At 37.0% G+C, this 19,864-nt stretch overlaps 1 protein-coding gene across 2 annotated transcripts in view; it reads left to right on the forward strand.

Moving 5' to 3' along the window:
• stab2 (stabilin 2) overlaps positions 1–19,864 on the forward strand; it is a 247,856-nt gene that overhangs the window by 131,108 nt on the left and 96,884 nt on the right. For both annotated transcript variants that reach the window (XM_039761804.1, XM_039761805.1), the window contains exons 34-41: positions 2,759–2,890; positions 3,419–3,547; positions 7,094–7,150; positions 10,613–10,708; positions 15,377–15,572; positions 16,952–17,047; positions 17,170–17,215; positions 18,881–18,957. In XM_039761804.1, coding sequence (XP_039617738.1) covers positions 2,759–2,890; positions 3,419–3,547; positions 7,094–7,150; positions 10,613–10,708; positions 15,377–15,572; positions 16,952–17,047; positions 17,170–17,215; positions 18,881–18,957 — 829 coding nt within the window. The remainder of the gene's footprint in view (positions 1–2,758; positions 2,891–3,418; positions 3,548–7,093; positions 7,151–10,612; positions 10,709–15,376; positions 15,573–16,951; positions 17,048–17,169; positions 17,216–18,880; positions 18,958–19,864) is intronic.

Below are 19,864 nucleotides of genomic sequence, written 5' to 3' on the forward strand. Positions count from 1 at the left end.
GAAAATGACTGATTGACTTTAGCCAGTCACTTTTGGTACTCACCTGGTACGTCTGACCTGGAAAAGGTATAAGAAATCTCTGGAGATCGGGCTGTCATTAAATGACTGACTATGATGAAAGCATTTGAAATGGTGCTTGTCCGACACTCTTTCTTCAAGGCAAACTGACTCCACCTATCTATGGACAAACTCATTCAACAAGTATGACATTGTCTACCTCCAGTAGACAAAGAAAATCATGGACATACACCTGACGTCTAGTGAGAACACAATTCTGGGCAGTTGAAATACTGAGAAGACCATCGTAGCAGTTAGCTTTGTCCTCATCAAGAAAGTTGCCGCATTTGTCCATGACATCAAGGTTTTCTCTCCTTGACACACCGTGCTCACTCTCATAATGCTGAAAGGTAAAGAGGTCCTTATTGTCCATGCTCCAATGCCCTCTTAGATATGAGGGAAGGATTCTATGAGGATTCCTTTACTGCCAATAAATCATCTAAGGTCACCTTCAGGTTCATTGTGGGTAACTTCAATATCTGAATGCGAACTAGAAAAACTCTTGTCATCCTTCATGTATATCAACCCAGAAACAGCCATGCTTAAATAGTTTCCACCACTTTGAATGTCTAACCCCCATTAAACTTCCACTTGCTGATATTGACCTCAGGAAAATGTCTGGTGGACCCCATCATCTATGCTAGGAAGTTCATGCACAGACACCAAAGTCATATGGGGTTCCACATAAACAACAGATGGAAACAGAGAGTAGTGGAATGGTTGTCCCTCAACCTCAAGAGACCATCCGCATGCAATAAACCTCTTCTGGGAACAGTGAAAACATTTCTCTGTCCAATGCCTGCTGTTAGCATTGTAATCTCTTGGTTATCCATATTGGATGGCCTCCTCTGGGAACCCAGTGCTCCAAATGGGCCTATGAGATTTGTGCCCTAATGCTGAGTAATGGATCACCTAAGTAAGTAAGCAATATCCAGAGTTAACATCACTTACAGTTGTGCTTGAAAGTGTGTGAACCCTTTAGAATTTTCTATATTTCTGCATAAATATGACCTAAAAAATCATCAGATTTTCACTCAAGTCCTAAAAGTAGATAAAGAGAAACCAGTTAAACAAATGAGAAAAATATTATACTTGGTTATTTATTTATTGAGGAAAATGATCGAATATTACATATTTGTGAGTGGCAAAAGTATGTGAACCTCTAGGATTAGCAGTTAGTTTGAAGGTGAAATTCGAGTCAGCTCTTTTCAATCAATGGGATGACAATCAGGTGAGTGGGCACCCTGTGTTATTTAAAGAACAGGGATCTATCAAAGTCTGCTCATCACAACACATGTTTTAGGTCATATTTATGCAGAAATATAGAAAATTGTAAAGGGTTCACAAACTTTCAAGCACCACTGTAGTCAAGTCCTTATGTTCTTTAATACTGATATGATCAAGAGTCATTCAGGGAAGACTTACTGTTGTTATAATTATGGAGCATTTTTTGCAAACAGGAAAAGTAATCAAGCATTTTTAACTAATGATATGCATTCCTGTTTTTGGTAATAATTTCCGACACTGAAAGACACATTAACATTTTTTCACCGTTGAATTCTTTGAAAATTGCACTTTATAAAAGTGATATCACTTTTCTGCAAACAGTTCTGTTATAACATTTTGTCAAGTATAATAACCTGCCACTTAGAAAAAGCACAGAGGAGTTTCCACAGCACAGACACTTCAATTCAGTGTCCAGGGATGACATCAGCAGGTGAATAAAAGAGACCACTGAGTGCAAAGTGTATGGATAATGAGGATGATTGGCTGAGAGGTTTTCATGTGAAAGCACCAGGATACCAAGTGAGATTGGGGGGAATAAAACAGGTGCAAGGAGATCAACAGGCTTGTCATTTTTGGTTGAGGCTCTTGTGGCTGTAACAGTCCCTCGACAGCAGGGAGTGATGTAGCAGGAGAATTAAATAAATGTCCTTTTATATGTTGCTTCCTTCATTCCAGTGCTTGCCATAATATACATAAAGGTTAACAACTTTAAACTGCATCTTGTGACTTGCAAAAGTTCTGAATTTAACACTTTGCATTGCATTAATTGAGAATTGAGTAGTGGTTCTGTCCATGTCCATGAGGCTTTTCTCCCACATCCCAAACATACCGCATACTTTAATTAGCCCAGTATGAATAGTTATAAGTTTGAAGGTAATCATGCCTTAATGGACTCTAAGAACAGCCTCTTCGATAATGGGCCCTGCCTCATGACATGTACTATAAGATATGAATGTCATATATCCTATGTCCTGCAAAGACTGCATTGATAAAAGTTGGATCAGAAATGTATTTATTTTTTATTATCTATTTCTATACACATGAGTGTGTGTCTGTGTGTTTGCAGTGTGAAATGTAATATAACCTTCTCAACCCACTAAACCTATTTCAGGTCACAAAGCCTATCTTGGCAGCACAGGCCCAGGCTCTCATAGTGCACACATACACACCTTGCCACACTTACACTTTTGGGGGCTAATTTGTAATCCTCAGTTAAACCAACTTGCATATCTCTGGGGGTGTATATTACATTATGCTTTATAGTGCACGTTATTGTAATATTTATACAGTTATTACTATGTGTTTTAAATTACTTTGTCTTATGTTATAACACAAAAAACTAAATTAATTTAGTGCTTCAGATTTTCTCAGTCCATATACATAAAATTTGATTTTTGTGTACTCTTTTGAACAGGAAGAGAGCCAAATACGATACCACATTGTCCTCTCACAAAAGTTATTGGAGCAGGATTTACACGATGGCATGCATGAAGGGACCATGCTGGGGTTTTCATATCAAGTTGGCTTTTTTCTCCAAAACTCTCAGGTAACAATGTGTATATTTTTTTTTCTTTTGCTTCCTATGCATTTTGTATTAGTACACAACTCATCAGTAAAACCTGCTATCGTGCAGGAAGTTAAGATTAAGAAACAACAAAAAATAAATATTCCAATAAGAAATTGAAAAATAAATGAGGTATGTAAAGTAACAACCGTTCATTGTAAAACTTTTATCAAATGAGTGTGGCTTGCTATGTAATGATGAACCAACTTAGAATATTTCTTGCCTTTCACACTATGGAGATAAGATGGAGCCCCCTTTGACAAATAATAGAATAAGCAGGTTATTCAAATGGGGATAAAAAAAAAGTAAATGTTTACTTTTCAATGAAGTATGGAAATATTAAAAAGAAGCTATTGAACTAAACTAAATGTATTTATTTTACAGTGCCGTCCTCCCCTAGCATAGACCACTTTGGTTTTATAGACTGTTTTACCATCCATCTTGGAGATTCTGTATGTCGTTCTTTTGAAATAAAATGTTGTTTCTTTCTCTCTGTCTCTATGTCCTTAGCTATTTGTGAATACAGCTCAAGTTAACTTTACAAATCAGTTGGTCAGGAACGGAGTGATTCATGGATTGATGAATGTACTGGACGTGCAGAAGAACAGATGTGACAAAAACATCTCTTCCCCCGCTGAGGTGCTGAAACCTTAAAATTTGAATAATTTTTTTTTCTTAATGCTATAAAAAGTCATCCTGACTAAATTCCTACTCATGCTCAATTCAATAGCAAGTTGTTTTCCCCAAAGATTGGCTGGTATTATGTGTCAACCTTCCCATGTTCACATGGCACAGCAGGAAATTTGAAACAGTGTGCTGAGAAGTCATGAGGAAGTCCTGTAATTCGTCATCCCCTACGATTCCTAGTTGTGCAGTTTGACATTCTTGAGGCAACGAGATCTAGCAGTGGCAACCATCAAATGTGACAGGCTGTATGACTTGAAGTCAGAAGTCAGTGCAATGCCAACTTGAACTCTAGCTCTTGTTAAATTCGTCCTGGGTAGGCATCACACCTTTTTTGTTTTTTAGTTAGTGCTATAATTCAGCTATTAGTTGGGCATTTTGATCCCATTTACTGAATCGATTCTTTCAAACTAACCTCAGTCTTTTGAATTGATTAATTTTTCATTGTGTGAAGTCTGGAGAGGAGGGGTGGTCCCCCATTAATCGCATCACAAATATGTAATTTTATAATTCATACATTTGTAAATATGTATATGTATGTATAATGCAATATTTTACATGATGATAATTCAGATATATTGTCATTTCAGTACACAAAGCACGACAGCACATTTACGACGCATAATTAAAATAAGATGTTACGTTATAGAATCAAAGAGTGAAAGCAAATGTTGTGACTCGTTCATGTTTATTGATTTGCTCACCAATCAAATGATCGGGAATCATACAACTGGTTCTTGGGAAATAATTTGTTCACGCATCAAATGAATGAGAATCATGTGCCTCGTCTCTTTGTAATAATTCAGTTTGAACTCAAAAGAATCAAATAATGATACATGGCCAGAACAGTCAATAAGCCATAAACAAATTTGAAAATTGAAAGCAAATAATGGTTAGAAGTTAGAATAATATTTTTATACAATTCAGTTTTGTGTGACTAATTAGTTGAATGTATTAAGGGAAAAAATATGTAATTTTTAAAATTTTTTATATATTCAGTTTGAAACAATTCCAATAACGAATTGTACAAAACAAAACTATTAATACATGCTAATATAAATGTGTTGGTACGTTGTACTTGTATGATGAATGAGAGAAACATCAGTAACAGAGTTTTCGTTCGCCAATATTGATCTACTTTGAACTCAAAAGAATCATAAATGAAGCGAGTCGAGACTCCTGATTCAGGGGATTCTTGTGCATTTGCTTCTGACATCTACAAGCATCAGTGAAGTGAAAGACACTTGCATGTGTTTTAGCACTCTTGTTTAGCTCCACTGAATCAATTCATATGATTTACTGAAAAGTGCCGTTCAAAAAAAGAACAAATCATCTGCGAGTTGCCCATCGATATCAGCTATGCAAACCCCCAAAAAATACTTTTTTTCAGAAGGCTAAAAATTAGCCACTAAGATGTCTTTAAAAGAGACAGGCAGACTAAATAAAAGAAAACTGAGCATTGAGCCACTGAAATTTTTAATCTAACATAAAATGAAAAAAAATAAGGCTTTACAGGAGTGGCATAGCTAGGGGCGGGCGGAGGAGGATGGTCTACCTCAGGTGGCACCTTTTTGGGGGCGGCATTATTGGCCAAAAGGCTCCGTACAATTCGTGTGTAAGCAGCAGGGTTCGGAAAAATATCACTCATGAACGAAAAAATTAAATTCTCTGATTTTTATCCACAAATGCTTCAAAAATAATTTTCAGACTGTCCTTCTGTGATGGCATCAGACACAGCAGTTGAACTTTATGAGGCTTTAACAAAAATAAACATAAACATTACACCGATAATAATTTCTAGATAAGATATACAATTAATTTACAATTTATAATTTCGTTTCGTTATCAATCCAAATTCGTTCTTACTCTGTGCAGAGAACATCCCTACCTATCACATGCTATCACTTGTACACTACACTGGTTCTGGTTTTCGCAGCGTAATTATATTAAACTAATAATTAGAACACGGCTTATCAGTGCGTCTATACTATATTCTTGTCTAGTTGATGCTTATACATAATTATATGTGACAAATTATTGCTGTTTCTCTCTATATATATATGAATAAATCAATGCAAAATGTATCTTAATTTTTCTCTATATGTCATTTTAATTTTCTGTTTAAATAAGTTAATATATTTGGATATGTTGGAGGGTGGCAAATTGAAGCACCACCCTGTCCCGAGCAGTACGAACTCTGGCTATGCCACTGCCTTACAGTGCATGGATCTCCACCCAAAAAGTTCAATCTTTGTCTCAATACAGAACAGAGAATCTTTTTCCACATGCTCTCAGAGTCCTTTAAATACCATTTGGCACACTCCAAGTGGGAGTTAGGCACTCTTATCATAAACACATGCATGTTAGATTGTTTGGTGACTCTAAACAGTCAAGATGTGAGTGTGTCCTGTGCTGTTTTTTTTTCTGTCCCCAGTGCTTCTGGGAAATATTCCTGCCCTAACTTCTAAAAGCTGAACTTGGATTAAACAGGGTTAGGGAGTAAATTAGATGTTAGTTGTTATAATTGTTTGCTTTTTGTTTGATGCCTGCTGATTCATATTTTGAGAACTTGTATGTATCTGGTTTTCTTTTTAGTTGTTCTTTTATTTAATATTGTTATCATCACAATGCTATTTTGTTCTCTGATTTTGTTGCTGACAGCAGCATTCTATGCCTACCTGGCTTCAGCCATGTTGGTGCTAACAGCAATACCTGTTGCAAGTCGCATGATTGTTGGGAGCACAACTGAGATTGTCACACAGTTGCTATTTACTACGGCTGTACGCTGCTTTCAATGTCTAAGCTTTGATACATTTCATAAAAAACAAACACATAAACAAACATAGTTGGGAAAGAAATGAACAGCTAGTGAAAGGACTCATTTGCCTTTGCAAAATCCGACTTCGATTTTGGGTTTTATTTTGATGCTCAGTTCTCTTTTTTTTTATTTAGTATTCTGTCCTCATCTTATTTTCGGTGTTCCTCTCTTGGTTTGTCCCTAAAAATGTTCTTCATTTCTGATTTTATTATCCTAAATGTTGATTTCTGCCTAGCCTTTCCAGATAAGGCATTACAGTAATATCCAAAGTTGCTTTGCTGCTTTTTTTCTTGTAATACAGGTAAAGGAATACTTCACTTCTTTGTCTTTGTATTTCGTTTGGTTTGTCTTCCAGCTTCTTCTTTGCCTTTGCAGCAGCTGAAGTCCCTTAGATAACTGGGTCAAGGTGTGATGGCCTCTATTGCTGTAGGCTTTCTCCTTTGGCTAAAGGGGCTTTCTGCCAAAATGAGTGGTTAAGCAGTTCTTTAAGATTCATTCTTATGTTAACTAATAATAGAACTGTGTGAACTGTTTAATTTTTACACTCTAAATTCTTTTCATGCTTTTTTTTTTGTGTTCAGTTTACTTTTTCCAGGGAAACAGTTTAGACTGAGAATTGTATAATATCTGCTGTAACTCTGCACAGAATTTAATTTTTTTTTACTATTTTTATACTTTGAAAGGCAAAATGTGCATTCTGCCACTCCCTGGCTAGTTGCCCCTTTGGGACCGCACCTGTGGTAAGTAGACATAAACAAAAATATACATGCATGCAGAAAAAATGAATATGTTTTTGAATTTTAGATAGTACTAGCCAAGGTACATTTTAATGGCAAAAATTAATCTATTACTTGTCTAGCTCTTTCTCTACGTGTACCTTCAGCACCTTTCCTCTGTATCTATATGTGTGTTAACCTGCGCTCCTTCCATCAAGTGTATTCCCGCAAAGCCTGCTTCTCACACTCTGTCATTATGTTCAAGGCAACTTTCTTGCCTCCTGCCTGTTTTTATTCTTGCTGTCTTTGAAGGCGACGCTCGCAGCATGCCTCATATGCAATCAATGACGGAATGTCAGATTATTCTGAAAATTAATCTAGTATCTTTAGGAGGTGCATTATCATTAATTTAATGGTCAGTAACTACATCAAACTAAATTAACAGTCAGAGTCACCTTAAAAAGCATTTAATCTTTCGTCTTCTTCTTTCGGCTGCTCCCATTAGGGGTCGCCACAGCAGATCATCTTCTTCCATATCTTCCCGTCCGCTACATCTTGCTCTATCACACCCATCACCTGCATGTCCTGTCTCACCACATCCAGAAACCTTCTCTTAGGCCTTCCTCTTTTTCTCTTGCCTGGCAGCTCTATCCTTAGCATCCTTCTCCCAGTATACTTAGCATCTCTCCTCTGCACATGTCCAAACCAACACAATCTTGCCTCTCTGACTTTGTCTCCCAACTGTCCAACTTGAGTTGACCCTCTAATGTACTCATTTCTAATCCTGTCCATCCTCGTCACAGCCAGTGCAAATCTTAGCATTTTTAACTCTGCCACCTCCAGCTGTGTCTCCTGCTTTCTGGTCACTGCCACCCTCTCCATCCGATATAACATAGCTAGTCTCACTACCGTCCTGTAGACCTTCCCTTTCCCTCTTGCTTTAAAATGCATTTAATAGCATCTAAAAATAAATGTTGACATATCTCAAAGGTCCTTCAAGATGTGGGTGGCTTGATGGTGCAGGGTTGTCACTGTTTGCTCACACTAAGGAGACCATAGTTTGCTTCCCGGGTCCTCCCTGCATGGAGTTTGCATGTTCGCCCCATATCTGCATGAGTTTCCTCCTACAGTCCATTGACATGCAGGTCAGGTGAATTGGTAACACTAAATTGGGGTGTGGGTGTGTTTGCCCTGCAATGGACTGGTACCCTGTCCAGAGTCTCTTCCTACCTTGTGCCCTGTGCTAGCTGGGATTGGCTCAATTGCCCTAGTCCAGATTAAGCAGGCTAGAACATTAGAACAGTTCAAGATGTCTTGAAAGAAGTTTCTGTACATTTTTAGATATCCCAACTACATTTAAAAATATCTTAAAATGAGTCTTAGTCATTGAGATGTCAGAAATGAAACTGAAGATATTTCATAATAAGTTTCTGTAAAATTGCCTATTTTTCAATTGGATTTATTGTCTATTTTAACATAATCTGAAATTAATTTGTGATGCCTCTAAATAAGCAGAAGGTTGTTTTTAGATAGCTTCCTGTCCATTTTCAGATATCTGCAGTGCATTACGAGATGTTTCAAGGTAAATGGAAATATATTTGATAAAATTGCATTTCAGATATCTCAAAATGGTCTGGATGTTATTTTAAAATATTGGGAAATTTGATCAAGGGTATTAAAATGTTTTGTAAAATGTAGGTGTCTAAAAAAAAATTCAGATATCTTACTATTAACTCATGTTCCAGATATGTAAAATACCTTTTTAGATATCTCAAATTATTTTCATATCTTAAAATGTATTTCACGATATGTATAATATTATTTCATGAATCTTATCTCAAACTTTTATAAGACAACTTTAAAGAGACGCAAACTTTTTTTAAGATATTTTACAATTGCTTCCAATCACTTCTTAGATAAAATGCATGCAAAGTCAATTGGAGATATCTTAAAATCTATTTTAAGATATCTTGGATGAAAGGGGCAGTTTTTTTGAGATATCTTAAAGTGTACATGAAATATTCGATTATCAATATCCTAAAATGTACATGAACATGATTAAGAAATCCGAAAATGAGTTTCAGATATCTAGAAATGTAAATTGCATTTGAATATTATCTGAAATAAATTTTGAAATTTCTCTAAATGTTACTTTAACGTGCTGTAGATAACAAATTATTTATCCATTAAGGACAAGTAAGCATTTACAAAGTTTCAACTGTACAATGTCATTTTCATAACTAATGTTCTAGTGTGTAATCTGACTCAGAATAGCTGAAAGTGTTTTAAACTGTGAATACAAATTCAAACTAGTCTTTTACTTGACATTTATTATTCTATACCCTGTGTCAGAGTGTTTTCATCCAGGTACTACAAAATTTTTCATTCACATTTCAGATATACGCTGGTGGTGTTCATGGCTGATTCTAAAAATTGACTTTGTGTGACTGGGCCTTCTTATGTTTGGCTCCTGCCTTAAGCCTGCTGCTGTCAGGGAAGACTCCAGCACTCATGACCTTGATTTAGATTCCGTATGTTCAACGATATTATATTCTATAAGACAAGTGCTATGTTACAACAGCAAGGCTTGTGTTTATAGGATTTTCTGCCCACTCTGAGTGCTGCCAGTCTAATCTCTGTGATCGCCAGTTCTTCTGGATTTTTGCTAAATTATTTTAGTTGCTAACTTAAATAGTTGGCAACAATCTTATACTTATGCAACTGTTTACAAAATGAGTATAATACTAAAAATTAATAAGAAAGATGCAAAACATAACAAAGCTGCAATGCACCCAGCAAAAGCTGAGTCAATCCCCTTTATTCTTATGCAGCTAACTTCTTACATATGAACATTAGAAATTTTACAAATGAGAGGAGACCATTCAGTCCTTCAAGTCTGTTTGGTTTTTTTTTTTAGCTAATAGCTAAGCTGTCCGAATATCTCATCCAGATTCCTATTTAGGTTATCAAGGTTTCTGCTTCGACTCCATGTCTTGGTAGTTATTCCAGAGTCCCACAAATCTTTGCATAAAGAAGTGCTTCCTGGATTCAGTTTAAATGAACTTATTTCAATTGATGTCCTTGAGTACGTGATTCACCCTTAAGCAGAAAGAATGTTGCTGGATCTGGTTTAACAGATCTGTACCGTAGACAGCTGCACAACCTTTCAAATTTAACCCAATTAAAGAAATTACAAAAACAACAAAGCTGCACACCAAAATCACCGGTGTTAAATTACCATTTGAAATATATATAGCAACACGGTTTGCATTTATACATATTTGAGGTGTTCTTCAACACTAGAAGGGTTACTTTGTCAATGGCTATTTTGGTATGTAATAAGGGATTACAGGATTAAGAGATAGATGAAGACCTAATAATATGATATGCTAGAAGTATATTCAGGTCACGTTGTTGTTTCAGAAAATAATTCCAAGTATTTTGGTCTGAATTTTGTTGCCTAATTCCAAATTTTTGTCTAAACAGGCCGGAAAAAAAGTACCTTGTACATTCAGCCGGTACGTCTTGGGAAGAAGATTCCTCTATTTTGGTTGTAAACCAGTCTGTCGCAACACAGTCATAGTGAGTACATTTTTAGTGCTTTTGTTGGAGTATGGATGAAGATATAATTAATACTCCTTGACATAACTTTCTTTTGGTCTGAAAACATTGGTCTACATTACACATTATATCTGATTTCACCTCTTCTCTTTCCTAGCAAGCTGTTATTCATCAAAGTAAAAAAAAGGGGCACAGATATTTGACTTATTAAGACTTAGCAGTTGGTAATATAAAATACTAGGGTGCTTCACCCCCTGCTCGCTTTGCTTGCCCTCCCCCCGGTCTGTGCTACGCGCCAGCAACTTCGCATCTCTGCTGCTCATGTATGTGGATTTCACTTTCACCAAACAACAAAACTTTTAATTCCCGTGGATTGGCCTCTTCAATGGGAACAAACACTACTTTTCCCTGATGGCAACACGAATTAGACGATATACAAGTCTCTGACTTAAAGCTTAAATCTGAACAATACACAGTAGACCCCCGCGAAGTCGCGGTTCAGAGTTCACGGCCTCAGTCATTCGCAGCTTTTTCCTTAGAACCTAACTAATAATTGTTAGTGGAAATCGCAAATATCCTCTGCAATTTTTATGGCTTTTTTTGTGGCAATACTGTACTGTAGAGAGAACAGGAAGCAACTATATAGAAAACTGCGACTTGGGATGGTGAAAGTAGCCAATAGAATTTGAAACTGCAACTCCCAGCAGTCTCTGCAGTGGCTTTGATTGGTCTTCTGCTGAGGGTGCTGGGGTTGTTGGGGTCAAAGGATGTCAGCGCAGCTTTTAAAAAGGGGTCTGGTGACCAAAAGCAAAAAAAAAAGTAATTTTGTAATTTGTGTTTCAAGTTCCTGTCTGCCGGCCTGTACGTATTCGTTTTGTCCTGGATCGTTTCGTGCATCTTAATTGTCTGCCTTTTGCCTGTGTACATGAGGACTGTAAGTGGATTCATGGCCATCCTGCAAAGAAAGGAGCGCTCCTGAACCCATCCACCCGTCTTCACCATTTCAGGAACTACCAGTAGGACTATCTGTACATTCCCATTCAACGTGCAGATCTCTGGACTATCTATTTTCATCATTACCTTTCATCCGTTGCTGTTTTTCATGAACTTGTTCATGATTTACTGTGTGTGTTTTGTTTGTGCTTTGTTGTATTTAATGTGTAAGCACTGTAAGGGTAACAGAGGTGGTATCGTTGTTATCTTATTTCATTTGTTTTCATTACATTCTTTATTTGCTGTTTGATTACTGGTTTGCTTTGCTTTGTCTCTGTTTGTGAGTGCACGCAGGTCGGACTAAGGCTGGATGAGTCCTTGGAATGTCCACCATAAAAATAAATAAATCACTGTCTTCTCGATTGTGGCTTCTTGCACAACGCTACGCTGGCTTAAAAGCCTAAACAGCATGTGTCCTTTTTGGCGGATTGCTTTGTTTCTCTCTCCTCCCCCAAACATTCTCTGTTCCTGTTGGGAGTTGTGCGCCCCTATAATGTTTGTCTATTCTTTAATCGAAAATTAAATGGATACTGAGCTCCTTTTACTTCTGAAAGAGACATGTTTGTTTGAATTGTTTGAATAAAGTTCCTGTCTCTACAATCTCCTGTGTTTCTGTGCAATTCTGTGACCCAAGCATGACACCCTGCAGCAATGCCCCTAGGATTGAGCCGTTGCACTAAGACTAGCCTGCAGTCATCAGCGCTTACCTCTGTGTGTTTGAGTGCAGCCAGTTCAAGTGCAGTTGGCTCAGTAATTTACTGAGTTTTGTCTATGGTGTCAGTTGCAATTTGTACATATTGTTCCAGTATTTTTTTAAATAGTTTTTACAGTTCATTAGCAGTGTGTAAAATGATCAGTGTTACAGTAATTGTTATGCTCTTTGCATGAAAAATGTTAATTGTGACATTTACTTAAGAAGTGCAGCAAAAAATTATTTGGCATCCAGGGATGCATTAACCCTGAAGTATGTGGCAGTTTAAGGGTTAAAGCCCCAAGATACTGTGGAAATGAGCTGCACCGTCTAAGGCTTCTGGCAATGAAAACGTGCTTGCATGAATTACAGTACATATAGCGGTAACATCGGTATTTTACATTTTAGCACTGCGGGAGACAGCAGTACAGTATACAGGTTTACCTTTACATTGTTTATTTCTAGGTAATGTATTAAGCTGAGTTTGAAATTAAAGTGTTTTGGGGCATATTCAGGGTTTAAACTATGAAAATAGGCATTTTTTTAACCACATCCAAAATTCATGTTTTTTCACAATTCGCGGGTGCTATAAGAACATAACCCCCGTGAATTTTGGGGGTGTATTGTATTCAATCTCTCTGCACTGTATTTTCCATTTGTTCGCACTAATACGATCTTTACTATCATTTTTTTGAAACTTTCGAATTTTTGTATTTCCATTTTCTCTAATCTGCTCTGCATGTGTATCATGCCAATGTTTTTGAATTCTTCATGACATTCTACTTTGTCATCTACTCTTTGTCTTTTTTTTTCTGGCCCCGGGTGTGGTTAATTCTCTTGGCACAAAGTCTTGCGGGATGTGAAAGTGTCTCTGAGAAAGTCATGTCTTGTCTCTCTTCCCAAGATTTTTTTTTTTATAATAGAGAGATATTCCAAAGCAAAACAATGTATAATGCAGGGGAGAATCAGCTTGATCATACTGTTTTAGGCAAATTCATTCTTTAGTGGAGAATCTTAGGAAAAAAGAAAACTGAAGGAAAAGGTAAGGAAAAGGCCCAGGGGGATTGCGTCACCTACATTCTCACCTGGTCTCCGTGAGTGCCTTCTTTGAAGATAGAGGAAAGTTTCTTCCACGACAGTTCAAATCCCACTACTGACACTGTCTGACAATGAGCAAGTCACTTCACCTGCCTGAGCACCAAACAAAAAAAAATTTAACCAATTATATTTCTCAAATGTTTCAAGTCAACCAAATAAGCAAATGTTTACAGAAATGAAAACTTAAACAAATTCTTTGAACTCTATTTCTGGATCACTAATGCCTTCTGTCTCTTGTCTTCACCACAACTGGTGGATGAGTGATGCCAGATATTGCCACATTGCCCAAATGAGATTAATGCTCTACACAGTCTGTGCCCAAAGAATAATAGTTTACTATACTGTACATATATGCCCTAATAAGAATGGTGCCATATTGCACCCAAAACAGAATAATGCTACATGATTATGCCACACTGATTTTCTTAACAGGGTATTGCATGAAACCCTTCATCAATTCTTAACAGGAAACTGTATTTGTTTGTCTCTTTGTGATGTCTTCACTTTCCAGCAACAGCCATTACTTCAATATGCACATTTTGCAGCTCACCCTACAGTATGTTTAGTACAGTGCACGCATGCCTGACAAGAGCGTCACACAGACAATGCTTGCCATTTAAATGAAAACATTGCGTAGTTTGACACTTTTGAGCTTAGACTGGTGCTACATCGAGCATTCATGTTAGAAAGCCCTGCAGAACACCTGCCTGCACATCAGCCTCGTAGCAGGTACAATCCCAACATCCTCTGCAGTGACATTAAACAAATATGTGTCATGATTTAGTCTGGAAATTGATGCTTTGCCTTTAAGAGGAGCTGTATTGTGTACTGTTGTCATGGTTACAACCCTCATGTCTGGGGTGGAGTCTCTGAGGTCGTGACCTTGGCTTAATCAGCAACAGGCATAAAAGGTCAGCCCTGATCATGGACTTTATCTGATCTGCAGGTCATTCTTGTTCTTTTTGATTTATTGTGTATTGAATCTTCTAGTCATGCCAGGTTTTCAACTCAATGCCTATTCTTTTTTGACTTCAACTTTGCTTCTCATCTGGGTTTTGGTCACTACGGTTTATTTTTATTTTCTTTTGTTTTGCCTTTTCCCTGCTTTTCCCAGTTTACTCAGAAATGCGTTATCCTCTTTTCCTGCCAAGTTAGTACAATCTGAACAACAAAAATTAATGGATAAATAATTAAATCATTTAAAGTAAATAAGCTACACTGGCTACCATCACTAACTCCCAATGGGGGTACAGGTTGAAGCTGGTTAAAGGTAAATTTAGCATTAAAATGTGTCTCTAGACATAGAGAATAAAAGAAGCAATGGATATTTAAGCAAACAGTGTGGAAGATGGTCATACTTTGAAGGCTTTTAAATATTCTGACTTAATGATACTTTTGAATGATAAATTAAATAATTAGGGCTTGATAGCTTGTGTTTAACTGAATAGTTTGTTATCTCTTCAAAAGTTTTTTTATTCATTTAGCAAGTGATTACATCTTGCCTGAAGAAGGGGCCTGAGTTGCCTCCAAAGCTTGCATATTGTAATCTTTTTAGTTAGGCGATAAAAGGTGCCATTTTGCTTGGCTTTTCTCTACATACATAATGGCTAACACGGTACAACACCCTAGTACTACTTTCATTTAGCAATAAACACAGCTATTCTGAAACTAAAAATAATGCACAAGACCCTTCGGTAAATGTATTTTTTGTTCAGTGAACCAAAGTATCTGAAACAGAATCTTAATGTTGATTTCTCAACCTCGTCATCTTTCTGCATTAAACAGTTTATTCCAGTTGGAATATATAGATTCAACTGACTTGTCTTTTATAAACTAAACGTAACACTAACTCTCCAATCGGGCCAAAGCACACTATTTTTTATTTGTTTTCTCTTTTTATTTCTCAGATTAAAACCTGTTGTGGAGGCTTCTTCGGATCCCAGTGTGAACCTTGTCCTGGATCCACGGGAAAGCCCTGTTTCGGGAATGGCATCTGTCAGGATGGCCAGAATGGCACTGGGATATGCCAGTGTGAGAAAGGTTTCAATGGGACGGCTTGTGAGACCTGTGTGGATGGGAAATATGGAGTCCACTGTGATCAAGGTGAAGCATTTTTCTTTTCCTGGCTGTAGAATCCTAGCCACTTACATTTCTACTCATGTTGGGGGTTTAAACTAATTTCCACATTCAACCTCAGTAAATTGGTTGAATAAGATGGAAGGAGTGAAAACAAACACCTCAAGAGAGAAAGTAGGAATGATGTTGTTAAGTAGTATGAAGTGAAATGATTTATGCCAAAATGTAAATCAAACAGACTTGGACAAGAAGAACTGAAGAAGATTGACATCTTCATCATGCAGAAACAATAAATGTGCTGAACATAAGCATGCCAATATAAGGTAATATAATATAATTGCCCAGCATGCTTTAGCCATCACAATGAGTAGATGACAGGCAAAATAAATAAGAATATGGAGAAAAGAATCTGAGACATTAAACCCAAGGACTGCTATTACTTAATACTAGGAATGGTTCTAGTGTCTCTATTGCGCTCCATAGCTAGAAATGGCTTTTTCTATAAAGGATTTTGGTTATTGTTGCGTCCTGACTCCAACTCAATATAAAGTGAGAAATTTATTGTATTTAAAGTTCTTCTATTAGATTTCTTTCTTGATCTTCTCCTCAGACAGAGCCATTGTTTCTTCCCTTAAGAGCAACTCTTTAATCAGTTTTTATGTGTCATTAGACTTGTGTGCAAGGGATAACATTTTAGCCCAAGCCTGAGAACTCTTCTAGGTTAAGCCCAAGCACTGCTTAAAGGGGCTGTGGAACCCCTGATATCATACATCTAAAGCAACCTCTGGTGGCCCCAGGTTCTCCTGAGCACCAACTAGCATTTGAAGTGGCAGGAAAAAACTCCTGGGTAGATGTCTGTTCGAAATGTACCAATGGGGTCCAAAAAGATCCTTCTGATTGCTCAAGTTACAGTCTGCTGGATTTTTGAACTTCTAACATGCTCCTTCAATGATCTCCATTGATTCTGAGATTACATTATTGCACGGTCTGTCTGTTCTTTTTGCAGTAGTTTGTCCCGTCCTGTTCTTCAGAGCACCTTCAGTTGGATGTGTATGTGTTTAAAATATAAATATAAAGTATATAGCTTTGCCCCATTGTGAAAAATCAAAACCAGTTTTATAGAATCAGAGTGTGCTTTAAACTGGACAGATGCCTATAGATTTTTCCTCCTTTGGATAAATATTTTAAAAATATCAGATAATACTTAACAGAAAATCGATTGATATGGATTTATTCTTTAAAGCTAAAAGCGTATTTGTTTGTCCACCGTAGAGTAAATGATTGTCCTGAATTTGTACAATTTCTTTGTAAGATTTTTAGTATTACAGGGAAAACCACAAATTAGGCTCTCATTATTACTTTACCTAATGCTAGTCATTTCTCTTTTGTGGGGCTGACCTTCCCAGATTGCTCCTGTGTCCATGGAATGTGCAAGGAAGGCCCAAGTGGTGATGGCTCCTGTGAATGCGATGTAGGATGGAGAGGTGTTGCCTGCGACATCAGTGAGTACACCTTGGTCAGGAGGCCATAGCAGTCTTATTTCTGCTGTATGTAGTGTATATGCTACAGTATATTTTTATTATAAAAATCTTATTGTTCTTATTCACATTTTGTTTCCTTGCAGAGATTACTGAAGATTCATGCAATAATACCTGCCACACAAGTGCTAAGTATGCACGAGTTCATATAAACATTGTTATTGCTATGGTGTCTGTAACACCTACAGGACATGGAATAGAAGATCCATAATCATTAAAATGGTCATTCTAGCTTTAAGATTTCAGAAATGTCCATTTTTAATTTCTCATATTCAGATAGGTGTATGTCATACACAACTATTTTTTACATAAAGGGTAAATCAGAAGGTGAATGAAGATTTTAAATTAAAAAGTCAATAACCAGAAAGTTAATTTCAAATTATTTTCCTAAATAGTCTGGATGGGTAATTCTGAAGAACATTTCTGTAAGGTCACAGTGTTGAAATATTCTCAGATCCAAAATTGCCCTTTGATGATGTCACTTTCATAGCAATGGTGTGCTGTCATTAATGAGCAACAATCAACATCAAGCGCAAAATGCCAACAAACCTAAGTAAATAAAGATTTACATTAAGGATGAGATGTGCCATGTTCACTCTTCTTTGACTGTTGGTATATCAGACTTTAACAGCATCACTACAGGGAACATTTTTCTATTAGCGTCATGAGACTAAAATTCAGGAAATTAATGGCCTTTCTGAATGCTGCAACAGTAAGTACTTTAGGAGGCTGATGTATTGTTGTTTGAGTTGGATTGTTTTTGTCCACTCAGTGTCTGTGTGGAATTTGCATGTTCTCCCTGCGTCCGCATGGATTTTCCTCTTACCTGACAAAATGTGTGTTTTATGTGAATTTATAACTTTATATATTCCTCGTATAAATGACTTTGGTTGTGTACTCATCTTCCTGCCTTATACCTAATTCTACTAGAACAGGCTCCAGCCCCTTACAGCCTTGAACTAGAGTATGCAGATTCAATAATGGTGGGATGGATGTAGGCTACTCTTTCATTGCGTTGTTACCTTATAATTATGACTTTATTAAGATGTTAAAAAAAGGAGGAATTTTATGTTATGAAAGGTATCGTTTGGCAGAAAACTTTTATGACAGAGATCATATTCAATGTTCTTTACTCCGTTCAAAAGATATTTGGACGCACAGTGAATAATACTGTAGATTGGCACATGAATCTTCTAAAACATACATTTGCTTTACATATTCAATAATTCATTAAAAGACAAAGAGAGCATAAAGATATGGGGCACCCGTAGACAAATCTCAAATAATTAATGAAAAAATAACAACACGATTAACGTTAGTTTACGGAAAACATTTTTCCTGACACAAGTTTAGTAATGCATTACCTGCAGATGGTGGTGGAGTTGGTGGAGATGAAGGTGCCAGTTCGGGCATCCAGAAACCGGAAGTAATGTCATGACTTGGCTCGCTGTCGACCATCGAATCTGAAGATGAAGAATGAGAAGGCAACAGTGCCAACCCTTGGTCAGGGGTAGAATTACAGTCAAATCAGTCCTTAAGTTGTTTCCCAATCACAAGTGTGTGATGCCATCCAACCATTACATAACTGTTTTAAATCTAGTTCAAGGTTGTTCTTGCTGGGGGCCACCCCAACAACATCAAATGCAAGGTAGGAAAAAGCCCTGAACAGTACACCAAACTACAGGGCCAATTCAGAGTATCCAGTTAGTGTCCACCATTAGATCAGTCTGGCTGTTCAGCTGCACTGCCCCATTTCAGAAATGACCAATAATAATCCTTAACCTTTCTTAATTGCAGTTGTCGTTTCACCCGTAATGGTACATCTTACTGTAACTGTGCTGCCGGATTTCAGGGAAATGGTACCTACTGTACAGGCAAGTTTATTTTAAATCATCAAAACCTGTGATTCTTCTTTACTGTCTCTTTTTTTCTTGTTCATGGTTATGAGGTGTGATACTCCTAACAAAAACTGAAGTCTAGTGACAAATTAAGGTAGATTAATAAATTACATTTTGTGGTGTGCAGTTATATCAGGGCAGCATTACATAATGAATGCATGCTGGTCACTTTCAGGGACATTCCATTGTAATCCCGCCTCCTGTCTTGCTCACTGCACATGTTTACAGGTCAATGGATGGTTTTCAAGGGGATGCCTCTTTTCACATCTTCAAAATTATTTGTTCATCAACTTTTCCATCTTACCCAAAATTCTACTTCTTTTAAGTCTCCTCACCTCCTTCGAACGTTTTTCTCAAGTAGCATCATCCCACAACACTTTTAATTCCCATCAAGGGATAACTGATCACATAGGAAGAGGGCAGACTGGAACACAGGGCATCATAATGAGCCATCGACAGGATTTTATTCTATAAGCCTCTGGAAACGTATCTACATTCCTGACACCTAAACTAAAGGATCAATAAAGTCTGTGCAGTGGGGCATATTATATAAATATAGAATATTGATGTTCTGGTAAAATTACATGTACATATGAAGAACTCTCAGGTCTTATACTAAACTATGCAAAATCAAGAGAACTATGTCTCACTTAAGCCACCTCTGCCTGTTCCAAAGTGAAATTATCTCAGCAGGCCACACTCCAGAGAAAAATGAAACACTTGATTAATGCTTTCATGTTATTTTAGAAGAATTAAGTGGATGGGACCATCAAGCTTTGTTGGTCTGAATGGCCTGTTCTTGCCTAGATTGGTCTATTGTTCTAATGTTATTTGCAAGTGTTTATTCTTCTTTAGTAACTACATGGGGATAAAATCAATGAGC

This window comes from Polypterus senegalus, chromosome 8 (assembly GCF_016835505.1).
Source record: "Polypterus senegalus isolate Bchr_013 chromosome 8, ASM1683550v1, whole genome shotgun sequence".
Classification (NCBI taxonomy): domain Eukaryota; kingdom Metazoa; phylum Chordata; class Cladistia; order Polypteriformes; family Polypteridae; genus Polypterus; species Polypterus senegalus.